At 35.9% G+C, this 26,271-nt stretch overlaps 1 protein-coding gene across 4 annotated transcripts in view; it reads left to right on the top strand.

The window, feature by feature from the left end:
• sdk2b (sidekick cell adhesion molecule 2b) overlaps nt 1–26,271 on the top strand; it is a 178,906-nt gene that overhangs the window by 107,413 nt on the left and 45,222 nt on the right. For all 4 annotated transcript variants that reach the window (XM_038296880.1, XM_038296878.1, XM_038296879.1 and 1 more), the window contains exons 31-35: nt 3,373–3,474; nt 4,519–4,634; nt 5,767–5,953; nt 24,087–24,224; nt 24,443–24,652. In XM_038296880.1, coding sequence (XP_038152808.1) covers nt 3,373–3,474; nt 4,519–4,634; nt 5,767–5,953; nt 24,087–24,224; nt 24,443–24,652 — 753 coding nt within the window. The remainder of the gene's footprint in view (nt 1–3,372; nt 3,475–4,518; nt 4,635–5,766; nt 5,954–24,086; nt 24,225–24,442; nt 24,653–26,271) is intronic.

The raw sequence follows: 26,271 nt of genomic DNA, 5'->3' as shown, positions 1-26,271 counted from the left end.
TTAGAAACATACAGGAACATTCAGGTTCTGCTGAAAAGATCTGGATCCAAAATGATTACTTATGTGTCTGAATGGAGCAGACTGGTACTAGCAGTAGACATGCTGCTCTGTCAGGCTGTTAGCCGCAATAAGTGCAGTAAAACCCGACGTTATCCAATGAAAAGTGTCGTTATCAACTGAACGCCAACGCGCTCTGTGTGTGTCACTCGTTATTCTCAGAGTGAACGTCGCTCTCATTCACGTTCATTACTTCAAATCTGATCCGTTCACTAAAAATATGAACGTGTTCAGTGAACGTGTTCATGCACAACACTGCCTCTCATGCCTTGTGAGCCTCTTTACTTCCTTAAGTCAATGCCAAAAACAGCTTAAAAGCTTTGTTGATATTCAGCCACATTTTGCTTCTTTTTATGAGTTTTTATTTTTTTGCCTTGCATCTGAGAAAGTAACATCAGAAGAAAAAAATCTGGCAATGCCTGAGCTCCGTCTCACGTGACTTTTACCTAATATTTCTGTTGCACTGGAAAAACGATTTAGAAATAAGTAAAACTTTCTTAAATTAAGTGTATTTACCCTTAATTTGAGCAGGTAAATCAGGTAGTTTGCCAATGGAATTAGTATTTTTACTCTTAAAATAAGATAATTAGATAAAATGCACTTGAAATAAGACAATGCAGTTGTGTTTTCCTATTTTAAGAATAAATTGTCTTGTTCTATTGGCAAAATGTCACTTTTATCTACTCAATCAAAGAACATTTTAAGATTATTTTAAGAAAAAATGATTTATCAAGATTTTGATTTTTTCCAGAAGGATCCTTTAGTATCAACATTGGCATTTTAACCCAAAATAAACACATTATTTGTATATTGTGGAAATGTATAAAGTAATTATTTATTCACTACACATTTTTTTTCAATAAAATAAATTCATTTATCTTGTGGATATGTTGTTTTTGAAAGTTTAATCGGTTTGATTAAAAAGTTGTAGCTATGACCAATGAGGACTTATTTTAAAACTGTGGAAAAACTGAGAAAAATAAAACATTCTGGACATTTTTCTACATTTATGAAAAGCATAATTATGCATCTTAGAATTGAGAGAAGGTGCTTTTGATTTTAACTGATTATCCTTGAGATTCCTCTTCTTCTTGAAAGGAATCCAAAACTGAATTTTAATAGAATACAGCTATTTTTTCCGTTTTTATAGTTGACAGCTAGTATCAGAACAGAAGCCAAGAACTGAAGTGAAAAAAATAAATCCTCCAATCCCTGAAATAGGGCTGTTAAAAGTACAAATTTAATGAAAGATCCAAATATGTATTGTCAACACTGAACATCTTGAAAATAACTGTGGTCTCTGTGTCTTTGGAAGTGTAAGAAATAGTAAACAGACCAGAAACCGATGATCACTGAGGCATAGCTCCAGTTTTCTCTTATGGTAAATATGAGATCCTTCCAGATGGTTAACAGATGGTTTGAGAGAAATCCTTCCTCACTAAAAGGCCGAGGCAGCCCTGTTGAAATGGATCAGGTAGCTCTTAGAAAATGTCCAACCAGTTTAAATTAAATATACTGGTTTGATGAAAACCAAACCAACATTTCTGGCCAAAGCGTAAAGCATCGTATCTGCACTGCAAAAAAATGTAAATGTAATTAAGTCATTTTTTCTTAAAATAAATGCATTTTTTTCTTGAATTGAGGAGGTAAGTGAGACATTTTGCCAATGAAACGAGACAATTTACACTTAAAATAAGAAAAAACAACTGCATTGTCTTATTTCAAGTGCATATTATCTAATTAACTTATTCTAAGAATAAAAATACTCATTCCATTGGCAAACTGTCTTATCTTTCTGCTCAAATTAAGAGTAAATTCAGTTAATTTAAGGCATTTTCACTTATTTCTAGATAATTTTTGCAGTGTGGAGACAAGGGAATAAAGGCACATGGCAAAAAACAATCTAGAAATAAGTCAACATTTCCACTTAATTTGAGTATGTAAATAAGATGATATGCCAATGGAATGAGATTTTTTACTCTAAAAATAAGATCATTATATAATATGCACTTGAAATAAGACAATGCAATTGTTTTTTCCTTATTTTAAATGTAAATTGTCTTGTTCCATTGGCAAAGTGTCTCACCTCCTTGATTCAAGAACGTATGCACTTATATTAAGAAAAAATGACTTATCTAGATTGCAATTTTTTCCAGTGCAGCCACTGCAAAAACGCTCTAGAAATAAGTTAGCATTTCTTAAATTAAGTGCATTTATCCTTACTTTAAGTAGGTAAATTAGATAGTTTGCCAATGGAATGAGTATTTTTACTCTTAAAATAAGACAGTTAGATAATATGCTCTTGAAATAAGACAATGCAATTGTTTTCTTAAATCTAAATTGTCTTGTTCCATTGGCAAAATGTCTCTTTTACCCCCTCAATTCAAGAACAAATGCAGTTATTTAAAGAAAAAATTACTTATCTAGATTTCGATTTTTTCCAGCAAACCTTCTTATGAGTCCCTTGGATTGGACTTGGATTGACTTGGAATTAGGACAATCAATAAATAAATAAATCATATTTTCCTTAAAATAAGTTTGTTTTTTTCTTGAATTAAGGAGGTAAGTGAGACACTTTGCTAATAGAACAAGACAACATACATTTAATTTAAGAAAAAACAATTATATTGTCTTATTACAAGTGCATATTATCTAATTATCTTATTTTAATAGTGAAAATACTCATTCCATTGGAAGATCATCTTATTTACCTGCTCAAATTAAGGGTAAATACACTTAATTCCGTACATTTTTGCTCATTTTTAGATCGTTTTTGCAGTGTTGACACATCAATATTTCAGGCTTTATGTGCTGCTGCTGCAAGAAGAGCCTCAACAAGATATTGATCTACTGTATGAGTGCAAATATTTTATACTTAAAAAGGTTTTGAATAAAATAAATAAAGCATCTTTCTGAACACCAAATTTTATTTAATATAATAAAATGAAGTACAATGTAAGGTATGTGAATGTCTAATGGTACCATATTTTCTAGCAAAGTTATGCTTATTCAATATCTTGTACTTTTATTCTGAAATATACAGATTTATGATTATAATTTCAAAGTAAAATGTTTTGTTTTTTTAACACAGTTCTCAAAGTAAAGTTATCAAAGCAGGAAATCTTTTTTTTTAATCTCTTAATAGTTTAACGTGGCTCCTTTTTTAAATGTAATCAGAGTTTCGCTGCCGTTGAAGGTAGGAGAATACAGGTTTTCATGGTTGATGAGTAAAGTTTCTACTTATTTAGGCCAAAGCTCAAACTGATGATTGAACCTCTTAAATTTTACATGTGAAACTGTTTCTCTCTGCTGCAGAGCTCAGTAAACACAAGCGCTATGAAATACGCATGAGTGTGTACAACGCTGTGGGAGAGGGGCCAGGCAGCCCACCCCAGGAGGTTTTTGTTGGGGAAGCAGGTATGTGTGCCTCTGTTTGCTTATTTTGGTGAGTAGAAGAGATTTGCACGGTATTATAACACATCTGTGGATGGAATCGTACCTTGTTAAAATTCTGGGTCCAGTTAAGTCTTTGGATTTATGTATTTGAAGCTGTACACTGCAAAAAATCGAAATCTAAGTTAGTCATTTTTTCTTAAAATAAGTGAATTTTTTCTCGAACTGAGGACACTGGAAAAAATAAAAATCTAGATAAGTTATTTTTTTTCTTAAAATTAGTGTATTTGTTCTTGGATTGAGGAGGTAAAAGAGACATCTTGCCAATGGAACAAGACAATTTACACTTAAAATAAGAAAACTCAATTTCATTGTCTTATTTAAAGTGCATTTTATCAAATTATCTTATTTTAAGAGTAAAAATACTCATTATATTGGCAAACCATCTCAATTACCTACTCACATTAAGGGTAAATACACTTAATTTAAGACATTTTTTGTTATTTCTAGATCGTTTTTCCAGTAGACAAAAGTGAGACACTTTGCCAATGGAACAAGACAATTTACATTTAAAATAAGAAAAAAACTATTGCAATGTCTTATTTTAAGTTCATATTATCTAATTATCTTATTTTAAGAGTAAAGATACTAATTTCATTGGCAAATAATCTTATTTACCTACTCAAATTAAGGGTAAATACACTTAATTTAAGAAATTTTTACTTATTTCTAGATTGTTTTTGCAGTGTAACACCTTCTGTTTAAGAAACAGTTAAACACAATGATATGGAGATGGGTAAAGCTCAAACACTAGTGATACAGGATTCCATGATATATGACTGTGATAAGCTAGATGCATTTAGCTGGAATTGTTTTAGACTTTCTTTTACAGAAAGATTAAACAATCCAAGAATTGTAAACCAATGACTTACAAAAAAATATTCTTACTGATACTTTTACGCATTTCCTCAGGTTATAAGTACAGACTTTCCTATTTGCATTCTCTCTGTTACACTAATGCAAAACCAACTCTTTTAATTCTTGTTTACTTCCATTTTGCTGTGATAGTCCCAACAGCCCCACCACAGAATGTTGCTATTCAGTCGGCGACGGCTACCCAGTTGGACGTCACATGGGATCCTCCACCTGTAAATGCTCAAAATGGAGACATCCAAGGCTACAAGGTCAGATTCCCATACTGTCCCTGTTTCACGCATGTGATGAAATCATAATGTCTAAATTCAAACATCCAACCTGTTTTCTGAGCATCAATCCTACTATATTTACAATGATACTCTTCACTTTGGAAGTTCTGACTGAGAGAAGAAAATTGAAAGTTTGGTATTTTTTTTAGAATCATGTTTATTCCATTTCTCCCATGTTTATCCTCTCCAAACACACCCGATCACCTGCAACCTTTTTTATACAACTAATAACTCAAAATCCAGGAAAATTCCACCAGTAAAATGTTTACCAATATAGATATGTTAGAAATCGTGGGAAAGCTTAGATTCTCCACAATTCAACCAAAAAGTTTGTTTTAAGGATACAGAGAACACCAAAACACAATTAACAGATATAACAGCATGTCAAAATATAACCAATTACAAAGCAGCCACAACAACATACTTTTGAAGGCGTCCTGAAGCCGTTTTATCCTCCATAGTTTTATAAATCCAATCTTCAACTGTTTATACTCTATTTGTCCATAAGGGTCCACAGATTAAAACTAATCTAGAATATTTATAATAAAAATATTCCATGTTGAGAAAACTGCCACATAACGTCCGGTTTTTGAAATCAGAAAAGAAACTGGGGCTTGTTTTAGCTTAAAAAGCACCAGTTTCACTATTATTTATAGATTATTATTTTATTTTAGGTCTATAAATGTATAGAAGAGATTTGGAGACGCTGGTGATCTGGAACTGTTGTAGCTAGAGGTCTGATGTTTTCTGCAGTTGTGATTGACATAATGTAGAACAGATCTAATACAATGAGACATGCCTATTCTCAAGCATGTCTTTATTAGTGCTGTTGAAAAAGTAATATTGTTTTCTAGAATATTGCAGCTCAGGCTGTGTTTTACTTACCCAATTTAATTAATATTTTCAGAAATTAGAAGGTGTTAGATTTCAAATGATGTATCGTATATATAATTTGGGCTTACAGTTAACCAGTTATTTACTTTTCCATTTGGGTATGCAAAATAGGCTATGATTACTTCAAATGAGGATGATGTTTAGAGGTTTTAAATACCTTTCAGACAGAATCAGCCTTTAACCTGATATCTTGTTATATTTTCAACATTCCTTATAGATTTACTTTTGGGAGTTCCAGCGTAAGAACGCGACAGAGCGACTGCGGACTCTTTTTATGCCAGAGAGGGGTGTGAAACTGAAGAACCTGACCGGGTACACCACATACATGATCAGCGTGGCCCCCTTCAACGCTGCCGGCGATGGACCCCGCAGCCCCCCGACCAGGGGACGAACTCAGCAAGCTGGTAGGTCCTGCAGCTACGTCTTTCAGTGGATAATAAAATTCCTTATCAGTATTGGTGTGGCACCGATGCCATTTTTTGGCACTGATACGAGATATCTGGCTGTACTGTATCAGCCGATACCGATACCATGTGTTTAAAATTGATGTGTGTGTATATATGAAGAACTGCATACTACTTGGATGTAAAATAATTGTCATCATGGCTTTGTCAAGCTGCTGCCTACCTTTGTGAAGCAGGAAAAAGACTAAAACAAAGTGAATCCAGTAGAATTTTTTATTGCCTACCTGGAATGGGGGACAATATGGTCCTTAACAGTGTTGTGGTCAAGACCACCTAACCCAAGACAAGACCAAGACCAGAGTGTATCGAGACCGAGACAAGGCCAAGACTTTTAGGGTCCGAGACCAAGTCAAGACCAAGACCGAAGGAAGTCAAGACCGAGTCAATAAAATGTGAAACATGATCAAAATCACAAAAATTTATCTAAAAGACCCTCATTGACATAAAAACACCTAGATATTTAACACAGAGAACTGGACTAAACATTAACATCTCTATTTAGTACTTCTGTGTAGTAATCACAGAATTTCAAACAATTAATCAAACTCGATCAAAATTGTATTTTCTCTGCCTTTCATGAACAGTACATACATTTATGTTGTTTTTAAATGTGCTATTTCAAAACAATGTGCAAAATTCTGTAAAATGTGTAAAACTGAAAAAATTCCAATCATTTCTCTTGTTTCTCTCTCATATACAGATTAAAGCTATATTATATGAATTTTCTTAAATAAATCTATATCTGTCACCAAGTTGTGAAATATGTTATGAGACAGATAATTTGTTGAAAAAATAGATTGATCTCCTTCACTGCATTTACCAATGAGACTTGTTATTTGTTAGATTTGAATCCAAGCATCCAATAAAAAGAAGGATCTTAAAGAAACTGATAATATTCTGATGATTAGTGTTATTTCCACAGTTGTGGTCTTGAAATAAAATGCAGAGTCCTCAGCGCCTGAGACCGAGACAAGACCGAGACCAAATGCGGTCAAGTCCGAGACGAGACCAAGACCATCAAAAAATGGTCTCGAGACCAAGACCGATCTCGAGTACTACAACACTGGTCCTTAAAAAGTCTTAAAAGGCATTGAATTCTTCAAAATAAAACTAAGGCCTTAATTGGTATTAAAATGTCTTAAATCAGTCTTTCGTAGGTCTTAATTTTTAAAACATCATAAATAGGATTATTTTTATACATGTACATGTAACAAAAATTGGTTATCCAGCTAAGAGTTTTCTCCATGGCTAAAACCAGGGAACATACACTCACCGGCCACTTTATTAGGTACACCCGTCCAACTGCTGGTTAACACTTAATCTCTAAGCAGCCAATCACATGGCGGCAACTCAGTGCATTTATGCATGTAGACATGGTCAAGACAATCTCCTGCAGTTCAGAGCGAGCATCAGTATGGGGAAGAAAGGTGATTTGAGTGACTTTGAACGTGGCATGATTGTTGGTGCCAGAAGGGCTGGTCTGAGTATTTCAGAAACTGCTGATCTACTGGGATTTTCACGCACAACCATCTCTAGGTTTTACAGAGAATGGTCCGAAAAAGAAAAAACATCCAGTGAGCGGCAGTTCTGTGGGCGGAAATGCCTTGTTGATGCCAGAGGTCAGAGGAGAATGGCCAGACTGGTTCGAGCTGATAGAAGGGCAACAGTGACTCATATAACCACCCGTTACAACCAAGGTGGGCAGAAGAGCATCTCTGAACGCACAGTACGTCGAACTTTGAGGCAGATGGGCTACAGCAGCAGAAGACCACACCGGGTGCCACTCCTTTCAGCTAAGAACAAGAAACTGAGGCTACAATTTGCACAAGCTCATCGAAATTGGACAATAGAAGATTGGAAAAACGTTGCCTGGTGAGATGAGTTTCGATTTCTGCTGCGACATTCGGATGGTAGGGTCAGAATTTGGCGTCTACAACATGAAAGCATGGATCCATCCTGCCTTGTATCAACGGTTCAGGCTGGTGGTGGTGGTGTCATGGTGTGGGGAATATTTTCTTGGCACTCTTTGGGCCCCTTGGTACCAATTGAGCATCGTTGCAACGCCACAGCCTACCTGAGTATTGTTGCTGACCATGTCCATCCCTTTATGACCACAATGTACCCAACTTCTGATGGCTACTTTCAGCAGGATAATGCGCCATGTCATAAAGCTGGAATCCTCTCAGACTGGTTTCTTGAACATGACAATGAGTTCACTGTACTCAAATGGCCTCCACAGTCACCAGATCTCAATCCAATAGAGCATCTTTGGGATGTGGTGGAACGGGAGATTCGCATCATGGATGTGCAGCCAACAAATCTGCGGCAACTGTGTGATGCCATCATGTCAATATGGACCAAACTCCCTGAGGAAGGCTTCCAGCACCTTGTTGAATCTATGCCACGAAGAATTGAGGCAGTTCTGAAGGCAAAAGGGGGTCCAACCCGTTACTAGCATGGGGTACCTAATAAAGTGGCCGGTGAGTGTACATGAGGTGGATTTTGTGCAAGAAGTTATTAAAGCTCGGAACGATGGGAATTAAGGCAGTGGAGTCGCACATGCGAAGCACGAAACACAAAGCGTCAAAATGGAGTTACAGAGAAACAGCCGATATTTCTCAGTTTAGTTCCACCCTTGTCTCTGCAACGCCTCCACTTATCACCAAATCAAACATACTAAGAAAACGATACAAAGAAAAATAGCTGCAAAAAAGACTTAGCACTGGTTATGTTGTGGCTTTAAAACTGATTTGTTTTGTTCCCTGCTAAAACAAAGTTTGCGAATTCAGTTAAATAATTGTTAAAATATATCTGTCATTTGTGTGTTTTTAGTTTTCTTCCTGTATGGGAAGCTTTTCAAAATTTGAAACATTAGTGCAGTGGTTTATGTTAAAATAAACCCACTTGTCGCAAGTGGGTTTTTTTTCTTGTGTTTCTTGTGAATTTGGTCTTAAATTTTTATTTCAAGTGGCATTAAAAAGTCTTAAAAAGTCTTGAATTTAACTTGCCTTATGCTGTAGGAACCCTGTGAATAAACCTTTGGCTATCAAAATGGTATCAGTGCCCTATTGGTTAGTACTCGCCGATACCGATACCACCATTTTAGTGCTGGAATCGGGGCCGCGCCCGATGCTGGTATCAGTATCGGTGCAACACTAATCAGTATAAATGATCGTTAGCATCTGGATCAGTGCTATCAGACTAAAGAAATATTTTAACTCTGGTGAGGACACAAGCAAGTTCAAGTTGAATGTTGACCTGCTAACATGAGGAAAACAGATCAATTAGAGAGCCTCTATAGATCTGTTCACCAATTAGTCCGTATTCTGAGCTGCTGTTGGTTTTGAAAGCTCTCAAAGTTCCCTCAAAGCAGCTGACTCAACACGAGAAAAGAATATGAAGTGACAATGATGCTAATCACTGCTGTCAGCGTGTCAAGCGATGTTACCAGAGCCACAGACTGAGCATGAGTTTCAGATCATAATAACTCACAGAGGTATGCAGATTGTTTGAACAAAGCTTCATGGGTAAAGCCGTGTTGTGAATGCAATCTCATCATCCCCTTCTTTGTGTGCGTTTTATTTTTTATCTTCATCTTTTTCTGCCTCATGGAAGTTTCTGCTTGTACCCCAATCAGAAATGCTTCCAAACAATCTTTATCTCCCATGCTTGAACTGAGCTGTTTTGATTTAAATCTCTGTGTCAGACTGAAACCTAATTAAAAAAGAAGCTGTTTGCAGTTTCTTCTTCTTCCCTCAGATGATTTTGTTGTGCGGAGATGAATCAGGTAAAAAGCTGGAAGGTCTAAAGGAAAGGAAATCGGTGCAACTACAGTCCCAGCCTTTTAAAATACATCTTTAAGAGCAGGGCAGGTGTTCTGTCAGATGAGCATACCCAGAGTCAATGCCCGTTTATCCCTTTAGTTAATCCCTTTAGGTTTGTATGAAAAATACACTTTAACATACCTCAACCCTTTGGTCATGTAAGAAAAAACTATTCAATTACATACTTTTGGGTGTTTTTTTAAGCGTATGGTGATCTGACCTGAAATTGTTTTTTATTTGTACATGGGTCATTCCATGAAAACTGTTAAGTTTGGGTCCATAACATTCAAAGAGGAACAGGAAGCATAATAAAACTGTCAGTAATACTTTAAGTGTCTAAAGCCATTGATTCAAGTTTACTTGGTAGCATGAGGTCAAATAAAATTGAATCATAAATATATATTTTGCACATTTATAACTTTTTATGTTAAACTGCAATCATTTTCTCATGTCCGCTCTGAGCGTTTTTCTCATTCGTGTAATGTTAAACTTAAGAAATATGAAATAAATCTCAAAGATGTTTTGTTGTTATGGTTTGAAATACTTTCCTCTTAATAGGAAATGTGTCAATTATATTAAAATGTCATATTTTTTTATTGAAATAGCATCATTTTTCTATGTCCATCAATTTCATATTCCATCCCCGTCACACCAAAGTTATTTTGTGCCAAAATGCAATACACTTCCTAGAAGTGACAACACTAACATGAAGTGACATCATTCAAGAGTTTGAAGAAGCGAAGTCTAAACAATGGTGAGTTCTGTTTTTTCTTTAAACATTTTGGGACATTTTTCCTTCAAAATCCTTTCTGTTAACCGTACCATAGTAGGGAAAACAATTTGTTAATCAAATTTTGAAATTATATTTGTATTAATCATAGGGATGCACGATATTGGGATTTTGGCCGATATCCGATATTTTAAAACTCATGTAGCCGATAACCGATATCGATACAGATGTTAAAGCTGGACAAAAATAAGTAGTCATTGAAAATAGCAGTTTTGTTATCCATTTCTGACACTTTGAAAAATAATATACTCAAATATATTTTCATATGCTGATATCAAATAGATTTTTAAAAACGCGGTATCGATCTATGTTACTTTCAAAATCTTGTGAAATTTCATTGTTCTGTTACAAACTCGTGATATTTTGCAAATTCTTGTGAGATTTTGTTAGTAAAATAGATCGATACCGCGTCAATATATCAACATATAAAAATATGGCAAAATTTTGTGAAATTTCGTAGCATAACGATGACATATAGCAATATTTCATTGGTAAAAGAGATTGATATGGTGTTTTTAAATGGCAATATATCAGCATATGAAGATATTGTGATATTTTAATGTATCAATATTTTTTTCCCTCGTCTTTAGAAGTTTTTAAGTCTGTAAAAAAGAAGTTTTTGAGGAAGAAGAAGAAGTAGTATTTTTATTTTTTTTTTTTTGACTTTAGAAACTCAGAAGCTGATCAAATATCGGGTTCAATATCGGTGGGGTGGCCGATGTCCGATATTCAGTTTTAAGGCCGATACCGATTGTCTTTGTACTGAATTGTGCAATACAAATAAATTTGCCTTGCCTTGCCTTACCGATAGGGGGCCGATTATATCGTGCATCCCTAATTAATCATTCATTTTTCATTGTACTTTAATGCTAACGGCACCATCAGGTTTTAACATATCCAGAAATTGAGCCATATCGCTTTAGATTGACGGGGTGGAATCATTGTGATAGGTGGCAACGTTCTTCATATTAATGCTGTACATTGCAGAAAAAACATTAAAAAAAACACTTTGAACACACTATTGTTTTTTTTGTTTTTTAAAAAAAGACACTTTCTGAAGTGAATAACATTTTGTTTGTCTTACTTTTATCTAAAATTACCCTTTAATTTGTCAACCGTTTTTCTGTGACGGGGTGGAAAAGGAAACTCTGTTCCCTGGATATAATGTGCTAAAATATTCGCAGAAAATGGTGCCTGAGCTTGAAAAATAGCTTTTATTGCAAGTGTTACATGTTCTACAGGCTATGACACTAAAAAAAGAAAAAAAGGTTATGATCAAAAACCTCTAAATCCAGAGGTCCAATCTTTACACTTTCCATGGAATTACCCACATAATTAAAGGGATACATGCCCATCGAGATAGTCTAAAATCGATATTTCTAACAAAATGAAAGGGATAAACGCAATCTGACGTCTTGCTCATGCGTATTGAATGTGGGTTTGCTCATCTGACAGATGACCGGCCCAAACCTCCAAGGGGCTCTAAACAAAACTGGATTTTGAGGCTGTCTACTTCTGCCAATAACGTTAATTGCTGCAATCAACAGCCTGATGATCAGATCACTTTCCAATTTGAGTTTGGAAAAGCTCCGCTCTGCAGATGCAACAGTTACAGAGAGCTGGACATCCTCAGAGCTACCCAAGGATTTGGATAGAACTCAGATCTTATTTTGATAGAGGTAAACAAGTAAATTTAGTCATCTGTGATTTAGGTTTTCTGGAAGGTTTTCCATCTCTGCAGTGCTTCCTCATCTCTCTATCCCTTGCACATTCCTAAATGTTGCATCCATAAATGTTGACGTGCATTTGGTGGAATTTCGTGTCAAGTTCCAATCCAAATGTTGTTCATATATGTGCAATAAAAAAAATCTTAAAGGTGTGGCATGCACTGTATCCCCATAGAGCTGCACATTGTCCTTATAATGTATTTCTTTATAGTTTCTACTTTTTGATAAACTGCATTAATAATAGTTCTTCCATCAGCATCTCCTTTGCAGTTGTGCTGTACTCTTCATTTTCAAGGATGGTTTAAAAAGTGTTTTCTATAAAGCTTTAAAGCACCAGTATGAAATATTTAGTCCCATCTAGTGGTACGCAAAATGAATTACAAACAACGGAGAAGTGGGCTCCTGCCATTAAGCGTTTCATAACTACTACAGAAGCTGCAGGGGGTCATAAATGTGACAGTTTCAACATCCTCCATAAGTTGAAGTGGATCTGAGATATGTTTTACAGTTAGAATGCTTTCAGCTCTTGTTGTTAAATCATAACCAGAAACTGTTATTACTTTCTGAGTAGAGGGAAAACATCAACCCACATCAGCCTTGAAAAAATCAGCTAAAATAAACTATAAAACAAATAGAAAGTCAGTGGGAAAATAAAGCTGAAAGAAGCACATGGTCGCCTGCTGGTCTGACTTCTGTGAAGAATAACAGCAGCTTATCATCTTTGCAGAGGCGGTCCTGTGCAGGATAACAAACCAGCTCTGCCAGGAGGACAGAATAGTTGCTGAACTAAACTGCCCTGTTTCTAAGATAAACTTCAGGTTGTGAATTCGCTTACCTGTCCAGCAGAATGGCTGCCACTGTTCTCTGTTCTGAAGCTCCGCCCCCTCATGAATTTTTACCACCAGCAAAAAGCCAACGTGATGTAGACTCTTGTTTTTTCCCAGTTATTACTTTCTTTGTCTCTTCTTTGTTGTTTTATCTTCCCTGTCTTTGTTCAAATGGAAGACCATCTTCTGCTTGTTTTATAGTCTTCCAGTGACAACATGTGTTCAGAAACAGGTAAAACGCATACAGTAAGTATAACCAGGTTGTCTTTAATTGATGGATGCACCCAGGGCCGGCGATTGCTATAGGCGAGCTAGGCAATTGCCTAGGGCGACAAATGTGTTGGGGGTGCCCTGTCGCCCTTAGGCTTACTTCCCATTAATCATAGAATTAGAAAAAAAAGCGAATTAAACCGGTTATGAAGCGTCCGTCAGTTTGACTTAACCTTACGTATATATAAATAGCAAAATATGAACAAATAAATATACCACAGTTTTTTTATTTATTTTTTCACATTTAAGAGAAAATCGGAAAAAATTCTGATCACTTTTCAAGCGCCCTCCAACCCGGAAGTCGTGACGTCAATCACTGCAGCATGTACACCTATATTTTGGAATGAAATTGTAAGCAAACAGATATTAAAAGTAAAACAAGTGAAGTCTGGCACTTAACTTTGCTCGCGACTCGAGGATGGCTGAACGGAAAAGACTCCTCCTCCTCCTCCTGCCGCCGCACCACAGTCGGGCCCATCTTAATCATCCACTCAGAGTACCACTGGTAAGCGCACACAGACTTTGTAGCTTGTCCGGTCAGTTAAAAATATTAATTGTGAAATCCGTGTTGTAATCGGAAGCATACAAGCTAGTTAGCTTGAAAAGTAAATAAAGTTTCAGACGTGCTGCGTGATGATGTGTTCAGATTGGCTCAGTAAAAAGACAATTAGGTTATCATGATGCGTTCAAGTGTAACGTAAAGAAAACGGGAAATTTTGTTTTTGGCGAGAAACATGAGTAATACAGTTGTATATTGCTCTCTATATAATTAAACTACTGATGCCAACATTTATTAAAAATTACATTTAATTTAAAAAAAAAATATTTATTCGTTAAATATTTTCCTAATCACTAAAAACATGATGAAAAGTGACAGTAGACAATACATTAACCAACAATTGTGAAAATATATTCTAGTTAGTTTTATGTCATTTCGAAGTGGCCTATTACATTAGCCATGTTTATTGAAGGCTAGAAACGTTCTTGTTATGATCACTTGTTAAGCAATAGAAGCAATACCAGTTCTGTTAAAAAAATTTTGTTGCATCGTCTTTCCACCAAATAACAGAAAAGTATCGATAGTGGTATCGATAAAGACTCGGATCGATAAGGAGTATCGATAAAGGTATCGATATCAATAAATATTAACGATCCCCATCCCTAATGTTGACATCATTTTTTTCTCAGTATATATGCAGCAGAATTATGTGCTATATTATTATCTTGAGAATGGGTAGAAGATACTAATATAAATAAAATATTTTGTAGTGATTATCTGCATTGAGTATTCAAAAGGGATGTACAAATAATCATCAAAATATATGAAGTTATGGCTGTTCATCATAGAATATGTGAACAAAAAAAAAACAACAACTTCAAACTTTTAATTTTGTAATGGTATTCATAAAAGCACTTTTGTTTGTAGAGGGTTAATCCTTTCTTTAATCACTAATCAATGTCAGAAATCAGGGTAAATATACCTGATATATTTTATTTAGAAGAAAATTTTGCTTATCTCATTTCTATTTATGTTCAAATGATTTAATTGAACTGGAACAGAAAATTTAATTTAATGTTTATCAATTACTTTTTTATGTAGTCCTTGGTTGAAGAATTTCTTAAATTTATTATTTTTTATTGTTATTTGGTAATTTCTGAAATTGATTTATTTAATATTTGTTTAATGTGTGTTAAATTTGTTAATTGTCTGAAATAAATTCATTCAATGATTCAATCCAGTTTTTTAGTTATACTTTACCTAAGTGTCCTTACAGATGGTTGAAAGTGTTTTTGCACAGTCCTAACTTTGAGTGTGTAATAAATTTTTTAAAATAAAAACTCAATCTCGCCTAGGGCAACCAAAGGGCTAGAACCGGCCCTGGATGCACCACCTCCTACTATTTATAAACAACTCATTCTAAGGGCCCTGTCATACCTTGCAGATTTAGACAGCGAAAGCCCGACGTCCCACAATCTCCTAAACGCTGGCATACGCTGAACTTTCTATGTATTTCTTTTCCAATTTTTGCATAATGCACAGCAGCGTAATGCAGCATTAGTAAAAAAAAAAAAAAAAGAGAAGGTTTGCAGTCGCAGCAGATTCAGCGTCATGTCTGCTAGGAAGTTTTTTGGTCGTGGCTGTGGGGGTGAACGGAGGGAGGATCCATCACTCCCACCTTCTGACCTTCTCACCCTATTATTGGGATGAAGTTTGGAGGAGAAGTTACTCGTATGTTTTAGATAAGCTAGACGCCTTGACTTATGAGTAACTTACACTGAACATAGGTCAACAATCAGATAACCTATCTGTAACATATAGTATGCCCTACGCTGGCATACTTCAAGGCAAGGCAAATGTATTTGCATAGCACAATTCAGTACAAAGACAATGCAAAGTGCTTTACATGATTAAAATATAGGAAAATAAAACAGAATCAAAGCAACTTCAGGACATTTTGAGCATGCTCATAATTTCTTGACGTACTCACCGTATGTTGACGGGTTCTGGCGTGTTTCAGCGTGCTCATCACTGATACAAAACGTACCCATAGCTTATCCAACGTATGCCAGCGTTTTTGCAAGATTTTCCTTACGTTAGGCATACGCTGGTCTAAATCGTCATAATGTGACGGGAGCTTAAGCTATGGAGGCACTTTCATGCTTGATGACATTCTTACAGTAATAGACTTTGGGAGATGATGTATTTTTAAAAGCAAAACGTGATTTTGCTTTTTTTTTTTAACAGTGTCCTGTCTGGCAATGTGGCAATAAGAATAATTGTCTTGATGCCAAAAAGAGTCCAACAGATTTTACTTTCACAAGTGGAGCAATTGTCATATTGCTCCACTTGTTTCATGCATATAAATTGCTTTATTATAATTATGCAGGGAGTTTTACAGTTTACAGGTGCTGGTCATAAAATTAGAATATCATGAAAAAGTAGATTGATTTCAGTAATTCCATTTAAAAAGTGAAACTTGTATATTATATTCATACATTACATACAAACTCATATATTTCAGATGTTTATTTTGTTTAATTTTGATGATTACAAATGACAACAAATGAAAATCTCAAATTCAGCATATCAGAAAATTAGAATATTGTGAAAAGGTTCAAAATTGATGGCCCCTGGTGCCACACTCTAATCAGCTAATTAACTCAAACCACCTGCAAAAGCCTTTAAATGGTCTTTCAGTCTAGTTCTATAGGCTACACAATCATGGGGAAGACTGCTGACTTGACAGTTGTCCAAAAGACGACCATCGACACCTTGCACAAGGAGGGCAAGACACAAAAGGTCATCGCTAAAGAGGCTGGCTGTTCACAGAGCTCAGTGTCCAAGCACATTAATAGAGAGGCGAAGGGAAGGAAAAGATGTGGTCGAAAAAAGTGTACAAGCAAGAGAGATAACCGCACCCTGGAGAGGATTGTGAAACAAAACCCATTCAAAAATGTGGTGGAGATTCACAAAGAGTGGACTGCAGCTGGAGTGAGTGCTTCAAGAACCACCACACACAGACGTATGAAAGACATGGGTTTCTGCTGTCGCATTCCTTGTGTCAAGCCACTCTTGAACCACAGACAGCGTCAGAAGCGTCTTGCCTGGGCTAAAGAGAAACAGGACTGGACTGCTGGTGAGTGGTCCAAAGTCATGTTCTCTGATGAAAGTAAATTTTGCATTTCCTTTGGAAATCAAGGTCCCAGAGTCTGGAGGAAAAGAAGAGAGGCACTTCATCCACGTTGCTTGAAGTCCAGTGTAAAGTTTCCACAGTCAGTGATGGTTTGGGGTGCCATGTCATCTGCTGGTGTTGGTCCATTGTGTTTTCTGAGGTCCAGGGTCAACGCAGCCACATACCAGGAAGTTTTAGAGCACTTCATGCTTCCTGCAGCTGACCAACTTTTTGGAGATGCAGATTTCATTTTCCAACAGGACTTGGCACCTGCACACAGTGCCAAAGCTACCAGTACCTGGTTGAAGGACCATGGTATCCCTGTTCTTAATTGGCCAGCAAACTCTCCTGACCTTAACCCCATAGAAAATCTATGGGGTATTGTGAAGAAGAAGATGCAATACACCAGACCCAACAATTCAGAAGAGCTAAAAGCCACTATTAGAGCAACCTGGGCTATCATAACACCTGAGCAGTGCCACAGACTGATCGACTCCATGCCACGCCGCATTGCTGCAGTAATACAGGCCAAAGGAGGCCCAACTAAATACTGAGTGCTGTACATGCTCATACTTTTCATGTTCATACTTTTCAGTTGGCCAACATTTCTATAAATCCTTTGTTTTTATTGGTCTTCAGTAATATTCTAATTTTCTGATATGATGAATTTGAGATTTTCATTTGTTGTCATTTGTAATCATCAAAATTAAACAAAATAAACATCTGAAATATATGAGTTTGTATGTAATGTATGAATATAATATACAAGTTTCACTTTTTAAATGGAATTACTGAAATCAATCTACTTTTTCATGATATTCTAATTTTATGACCAGCACCTGTATATGGACACTGCCATGTAAATAGAGCAGAAAAACAGAAGAAGAAAAAGGAAAAAAGAAAAAAAGAGAAAAGATGAAAGAAAGAAAGAAAGAAAGAAAGAAAGAAGAGATAGAAAGGAAACAATGACAAAGCATTTTCAGTCTCCTTCATCACCTGTAACGAGATGAAAAAAGAACAGCACAACCGAAAGACACGGTACGAGACATAGAATAAAGCAACACCTTGAAACTATTGCCAAAGTAATAGTATTAAATCTGACATGCACTCTGTGTTACCTGAAGATATGAATGTGGGGTTTCTGATTTTTTTCTAAAGAAAAAAAGTTTTCTAAAATATTTCTACACCCTTATTCTTGACCTCATTGCTTTTTTCATTTGCCTTTATTTCATTAACCTATAGATAAAATAATGCCCTAAAAACAGATGTGTCAAGTAACAAAGTTCAAATACTTCATTACCTTACATAGGTAGAAACGTTGGCTAACTATGCTTTACTTCCACCAATTTATTTTTTTTTTTTTTTTTACAATTATCTCTACTTTCTAGTCCTTACATTTTAAAAGTAAGCTTGTTAGCTCTTTTCATTGGTCATTTATTTATTTATTTTTAAATAAAAAATATCAAAATCATTCTTTCATCCTTGTTGTTCACCACAAACCAAAATTAACAGTTTTTCAAGATGATGCAAAGTTAAATTTGTCTCTGTTACCATCAGGTATAAAACTAAGAAAAAGAGAAAGGTAGAAAAATATTCCTTTAATAGGTTAGTGCAGTTAAGCCTTTAAATTTTTTTTTTCCTGCATTGCTATTACTTTTATACTTTTACACTAGAAAAATCGAAATCTAGATTAGTAATTTTTTCTTAAAATAAGTGCATTTGTTCTTGTATTGAGGAGGTAAAAGAGACATTTTGCCAATGGAACAAGACAATTTTCATTTAAAATAAGAAAACACAATTGCATTGTCTTGTTTCAAGTGCATTTTATCTAATTATCTTATTTTAAGAATAAAAATACTCATTCCATTGGCAAACTACCTCATTTACCTACTTAAATTAAGGGTAAATAAACTAGATTTAAGAAATTTTTACTTATTTCTACATTGTTTTTCCAGTGTAGTTCTAAAACTTTTACTTTTACACTTTTGTAAAAAGCCTAAGTTGATCCTCTAACTTCTACAAAAGTGCTTTTAAACAGTAGGATTTCTACTTATACTCGATTAATTAACATCAATAATTTTAACACCTCTGACTAAAAAAGCTTTCCGTTTCACTGGAATATATGTATGGCTGTCACAGTTCTAATGCATTTTATTTTATTTCTCTGGGTTAAAAAAAACATGTTTTCTCTTTATTCTGTCTCCTTAGATGCTATGTAATACTGTAATGTTGGAATAGCACCTGAAATTCAGATAGATGGGTTTTCTATGACCAATTGTGGGAGCATCAAGGCTAACAGCTCTCATCACACCATAGTCTGAGCTCTGTTTCAAGCACAAACTCAGCCCACCTTAATGGGGTCTGGTGGATTACTGTGACCTAGGTCAGATGGTGAGAAGCAGCCTTTTAACAGTAGAGTTGACCCAATCACCGCTGTTCAGTTTGTTTACGAGGACAGTTACTCTCTTCAAAACCATTAACCCGAAGCGGTAGAACTGCAGCATCCAGCGTTTTACAGCAGGGCCACCAGAATAGCGGCGAGAAAATCCACAGGTCAAATTGTTTAAAGCTGTATAGATGTAGAGTTTACTCAGAGAAAAGTTATCACTGCATTTTAACAAAATACACAGTAAGCCTCAAGGTGGGCCTCGGGTTAAAGCAATCACTGTAACCTTAACGGCTGTAGAGCCAGACATATTAAAGGTTTTACATTAGTTTAAACTGAGAGTTACTGAAGTTCTGTCAAAATATTCCACATTTAGACAGTTAATAACCCTTTATAATGCAAGTTACAGTTTTCAATGACTTGCATACCAAATGGAGTCCCCCCTGTCTCTCAGTGAGGTCTAGAAGCACAAGATCTATATCCAGCAATTCAGCGAAGATCCAGCTACATGGCTGTGCATCTTATTTTGGCATTTGACAAATTAGAGGAGCGCTTAAATGATATATTACCAACTGTAAATTAAGTTGCACTGGAAAAAAATCGAAAACTAGATAAGTAATTATTTCTTAAAATAAGCGTATTTGTTCTTAGATTTAGGAAGAAAAAGAGAAAATTTTGCCAATGGAACAAGACAATTTACATTTGTAATAAGAAAACACAATTGGATTGTCCTATTTCAAGTGCATTTTATCTAATTATCTTATTTGAAGAGTAAAAATACTCATTCCATTGGCAAACTACCTCATTTACCTACTCAAATTGAGGGTAAATACACTTAATTTAAGGAATGTTTTACTTATTTCTAGGTCGTTTTTACAGTGTGAACACTGGAAAAAATCAAAATCTATATCAGTCTCTTCTTAAAATAAGTGCATTTGTTCTTGAATTGAGAAGGTTAAAGAGACATTTTGCCAATGGAACAAGACAATTTACATTTAAAATAAGAAAACGCAATTATATTGTCTTATTTCAAGTGCATATTATCTAATTATTTTATTCTAAGAGTAAAAATACTCATTCCATTGGGAAATCATTTCATTTACCTACTCAAATTAAGGGTAAATACACTTAATTTAAGAAATTTTTTACTTATTTCTAGATCGTTTTTCCAGTGAAAGAAATAAGTTAAAAAGTCAAGAAAAAGGGTAAAAAGTTATTTTAAAAAGTTGATAAGCCTAGTTAAAAATTACATTTAAGTTTATAAACTAAAAAATGTAAGTGCCACACTGGGAAAAAATCGAACTCTAGATAAGCCACTTTTTTCTTAAATTAAGTGCATTTTTCTTGGATTGAGGAGATAAAAGAGACATTTTGCCAATGGAACAAGACAATTTACACTTAAAATAAGAAAAAAAACAACTGCATTGTCTTATTTCAAGGGCATTTGATCTAAATATCTTATTTTAAGAGTAAAAGTACTCATTACATTGGCAAACTATCTCATTTACCTACTCAAATTAAGGGTAAATACACTTAATTTAAGATTTTTTTTTTTTACTTATTTCTAAATTGTTTTCCAGTGCAGTATCACCATTAATGCCTCTTAGGTTATGTTGGACCAAAAAAAAATTGTTTTTTTTATGAATTTCTTATAGAAGCACTTTTGTTATTTTTCCTTTTATATTTGGGTAAGTTGGCTTTTATTGTTATTACATTGACATTAGTTTTTGCCATCAAAATATTTCTGGGTCTTGTCCGGGATTCCAATAACACTCTTGGCTTGAAATTTTGATTTTCAAAGTATTTCACTTAGCGCCCTATAAAGGGTTAAACGTGATAGCTACTAGTTGGACTCATCCCAGGCAGTAGATGGCGCTCTCACTCATTCGCTCTCATTATTTGCTGCTTGCCAGTCAATTGCCATTTCCACTAATGCTCATACTAACCAAACCAAACATTAAACTTACTAGTTTAGGAGAAAAAACAGAAACATCTGTGGTTTCTGAGCAGAGAAGAAGACATTTCTGAATTCACTAAGCTACTAGCTTTTAGAAAAACATAAACTCCCTCTCAAGCTGCTATTCCTACACTGCAAAAAATAGAAATCTCAATAAGTTATTTTTTCTTAAAATAAGTGTGTTTTTCCTTGATTTGAGGAGGTAAGTAAGACACTTTGCCAATGGAACAAGACAATTTCCTTTTAAAATAAGAAAAAACTATTTTATCCTCTTATTTCAAGTAAATATTATCTAACTATCTTATTTTAAGAGTAAAAATACTCATTCCATTGGCAAATCATCTTATTTATCTACTCAAATTAAGGCTAAATATACTTAATTTAAGCCATTTTTTACTTATTTCTGGATTGTTTTTGCAGTGTATTGGTGCATAGTATTTTTATTTCAAGGTTGGAATTACATCAGGAGTAAATATTAATGTATTTTGAATCTGTCAAAAGTAGTAAAAAAACAAACATTTTATACTATATTTGTCAACAATGGGTGGTGAGGTTGCTTGAGGACCAAGATGCAGAGATGAGTGAAGAAGCGATGAGTTCTGACAGATTTAATAGAAGAACACAGGAAACAGAGGTACAAAACCAGAAATCCTACTAAAATGTAAAACAAACCAAAAACCATGGAGACATCGGGGAAAACGAGCCTGAGAGACGAGCTGAGTAGACAAGTAAAGCAACGACAAGGAACCAGCACTGAGTGACTGCAGAGGTGGAGTATTTAAGGAGAACAGAACAAAGGATGGACTAATGAGCTGAATAAGGAGCAGGTGTGGGTGGAACTGGCAAGAGGGAATCCAAGGGGAAAGAAAACAACCACAAGGGGGCAACAGAGAGCAACTAAAGAATGCTTGAATATGATGGAAAATAACAAAACAACTGATAAGAGAAAACTGAAAACTCATAGTCACAACAAAAGGGAAGAACCATAACAATATTTTTTTGCATTTAAATTAGTATTTTTATTCTGCATGATTCTAGATATTATGTGTAAGTAGCTTTGACCTTTAACTCTGACATTAATGTGGGGAAACCTTTGTTTTATCAGATGAGCATACCTGGTCAGACCAGCAAACCCATAGTCAATACCTGTTTATCCCTCTAGTTTATCCCTGTAGTTTATCTCTTTATTTTTGTATGAAAAATATACTTTAAGCTACGTCAATGGGCGGGTATCCCTTTAATCATGTACATTCATGGATAGTCATGGATGGATGGATGAACTAAAGGGATTGTTAGGTTTATTATTTATACATCATGTGCGTTGTTATTCTGTTAGCCAGGTTAGACAGAGTAGAAGGCCTTACTTCACAGTGTGGACGTCACTGTGTGTACGGAGGTCATCTAATCAGGACAGCCTTCGTGTCTTTAAGAATACACAGGATATGGGCACATCTTGGAGCTGGTCTGATAGAGGAGAGCTATCTGTAACCCTGAAGCATAGAAGCAAGCTGCATGAAGTTCAAGACATGGATGAAGTGTCAGTTTCTGATACGGACAGCTAAACATCAACATGATGCAACACATAGACTCATGAGCTATAAGAAGCAGGAGATGACCTTGTTCGGGGCTCAATCTTTGCCGGACGCTCGCGGACGTGATTTTTGAGCCCACAGCTGTGCAAGCTCCAAGCAGTTTTCTCTGTCCTGTAACGACCTGATCTGGAATAAACTCTGTCATTTTTTACTCCTGTTTTTATAGTCCTTTTTATATGCTTTTACCCAGTTTGAGTTAAGAGTAGTACATAACTTGCTCCCAGGAAAAGAACCGTGAGGAAGCCCCCGAGGCGCAACGGCTTTTTGAGGGGACATAACTTCCTCATTTTAACAGATACACACCCCTCGAGGTGGTTTAAATGTGATGTCTTGCCATGCATATTGACTATAGGTATGCTGATCTGGCAGAACATCGGGTTAAAATCCCAGTGATGCCAGTTCGCTCATAAAAATCCCTACATTTTTAACAAGTTGTATCTGCTCACCAAGCGGATGGGTTAAATACAAATGCAATTTCTCTAATGTGAGATCAATAAAGTTAAATTATTATTATTAAAGACTTTTAAACCCCTGAATTTGGAAACAGCTAAAAGGACACCAACATACTGAAGATAGAACAAATTTCCCTCAGCGATAAAACAAATGGAAGCATGCAGTTACACACAAGAGTAAAACAAAACCTATAAAAAAAACTTCACTGATCATTTTTAACGTACATTGATTCTATTTAAGTATTTGAGGGTCATGCTGACTTCCTTAAAGAAAACGGCGTTCTTAACGAAAGGTCAAACCTGGATATTCCATAAAAGTCAAAATTTTTTCAAGTTTGAAGACGTTTCTCTTCCCATCCAGAAAGCTTTTTTCAGTTAAAAATGTCAGAAATAGTGTGAAGTTCGAGGCTTTGTACAGTAGACCAACAAAGCCTTGTTTTTGCTTAGAAAACATGCAAATTGAAATGGATGAACGGGTCAGACCTGGACAGTTTGTCTCCCTCGCTCACATTCCTGTTCAAAATTTTCAACATGTCTTCAGACTGTTTTTCTGTATGATCTTTCTATATTCCAGCTCCAAGTGCGCCGAGTTTCATTCACTTCAGTGAGCTGACCACCACCTCTGTCAACGTGTCCTGGGGCGAACCCACCTTTCCTAACGGCATCATTGAAGGCTACCGTCTGGTTTATGAGCCATTAACCCCTGTAGATGGTAATCTCTCATTTCTACTCATTTGAAATATTTTTTTTTCTTGAATCCCCCCATTCCACTAATTTAAACAACAGATTATTTAACTGCTTTTATTCCAAATAATACCAAAGATTTGAATCATAAACTGAAATGAATAACATCATAACTCTGTGTGTGTGGATGTGGTGAGTCTGCTCACTTATTGTAAGACCTGCTCTAAATGTGGTGTGTTTGTCCAGACCCCTCAGTGGCCTGTGCCGACTGTCTTCACTCCCCCTCCCCCCCAGGCGTCAGTAAGACAGTTACGGTGGACGTGAAGGGGGGCGGGCCCCTCTGGTTGAAACTTCGAGATTTGGCCGACGGCATCACGTATAACTTCCGCATCCGAGCCAAGACCTTCATCTATGGGCCGGAGGTGGAGGCCAACATCACTACTGGACCAGGGGAAGGTATTGGTCGTAGATTTAATTTTGGATTGAAAGAGAGTTTGGTATTTTCATTTGGCCACAATAAAGGGAAGAGTTCAGGTGATCTTTTGTTTCTGCTGTTTAAGAAAACTCAAACTAAAAACTCAAAGCAACTAAAGATGAGAACTGGAGATGAGGTATTCCTCAAAGTTTTGGACTAGAGTCTTGCAAGCATTTCTTTTCTTAAATGATAATGGAAAAAAAAAATCCTCTGTACGGTTCATCAGGAAAGTTTCAGTGTGACAGTGGCAAAAACAACTTAACTGAAAGCTTTAAACAAACAAGAAACTAAATGATCTAAAAATAACAAAAGATTTAAAAGTTAATCTGTGCAGCAGAGGTTAAAAGAAAAGATAAAAAGGAGACACAACGACCAGTTAAGAGATAGATATGAAAAAGTTTTCAATAAACCAAAGATGTGTCATGATTTTATTCAAACAGAGAGACCAAGGCAAGGTTTAACAGGTTTATTGAGAACTGGTAGAGATGGGTCCAGTGCTGCTCTGAACACTGGCGAACCGGGACTGAAAAGTGAAGGGGAAGATCCAGTGGTTAGTGCAGGCTCAGTGGGAAATTTGAGCTTCAATTTGCAAAAGGGAATAAAGGCAACAGGACTGATTTTTCCAGAAAAGGTGTCTTTCTCTGAATCAAGTCGGTGTGGGTTGTTCTGGTAATAGACTTGCTTGTTGGAGGGCGGACAGGGTTTACCCAGGTTGAGGTGTTTTCTTAGAGGAACGGAGGAGCTGACTGCCACTTAGATTTCCAATGGTACTTGAACGGTTTCTTGTGGGGATGAATCCCCTGCTCAGTGAGAAGCTCAAACAATCCTTTGGGGAAAGGTAGATCTAAACCTCCAGTTTGAATCCTCAGCTCAGTTTGAAGCTCAGATGATCCTTTCAGGGGGAGAAGGTCCAAAACATCCAGTTAGCAGGGTGACTTCCTGCCAAAAGGCAAAGACAAAAAAACAACAAGGTTAAGGCTCAAGTTGACAAAAACTCAGTTTGACTCAGCAAAACTCAGCTTCAGAGTCCTCCGGTAATGAGGCAACCATCCGCAGGTGTGTGAGCCAACGAGAAGCAGGCGCCACCTGGTGGTGGAGGGAAAAAAACACAAAAACACAACCCACTCAAACTGGATTCCTAACAAGCTGGTCATTTCCATCTGGAATCGTTAGCATGGATGTCCATTAACCTGTAGGAAACATCTCAAGGGGAGCAAAAAAGTGCAAATAACTGAACTGTTTAGATCAGGAACTTGTGCAACTAATAGCATGTTTACAAACATTTACTGGCTCTCTACAGTAGGAATTAGCAAAGACTATGAAGTATAACAGCAGCTGAAAGGAAGAATCTGTAGAGGCGCTTGTTTGTGTGTCTAGAATGCAACAGTATTTCACTGAATGTGCTCTTAGCACATTAATAACTTCATGCATGAGTCTGGAAAACTTGTCAACAGTCTTCCACCTGCACCCTGACCAGGGAGCATCCTGGGACAGAGTTGGTCCTCCTAATGAGCTTATCTAACTTCTTCTGATTCAACACACAACACCATAAAAGATCTCAGGAGGAAAATTATGACAAATATAAGAAGCGTTGCTGCTA

Source organism: Cyprinodon tularosa, unplaced genomic scaffold, assembly GCF_016077235.1.
Source record: "Cyprinodon tularosa strain WSP-4 unplaced genomic scaffold, ASM1607723v1 ctg38, whole genome shotgun sequence".
Lineage (NCBI taxonomy): Eukaryota > Metazoa > Chordata > Actinopteri > Cyprinodontiformes > Cyprinodontidae > Cyprinodon > Cyprinodon tularosa.
This window is presented reverse-complemented; position numbering and strand designations above follow the sequence as displayed.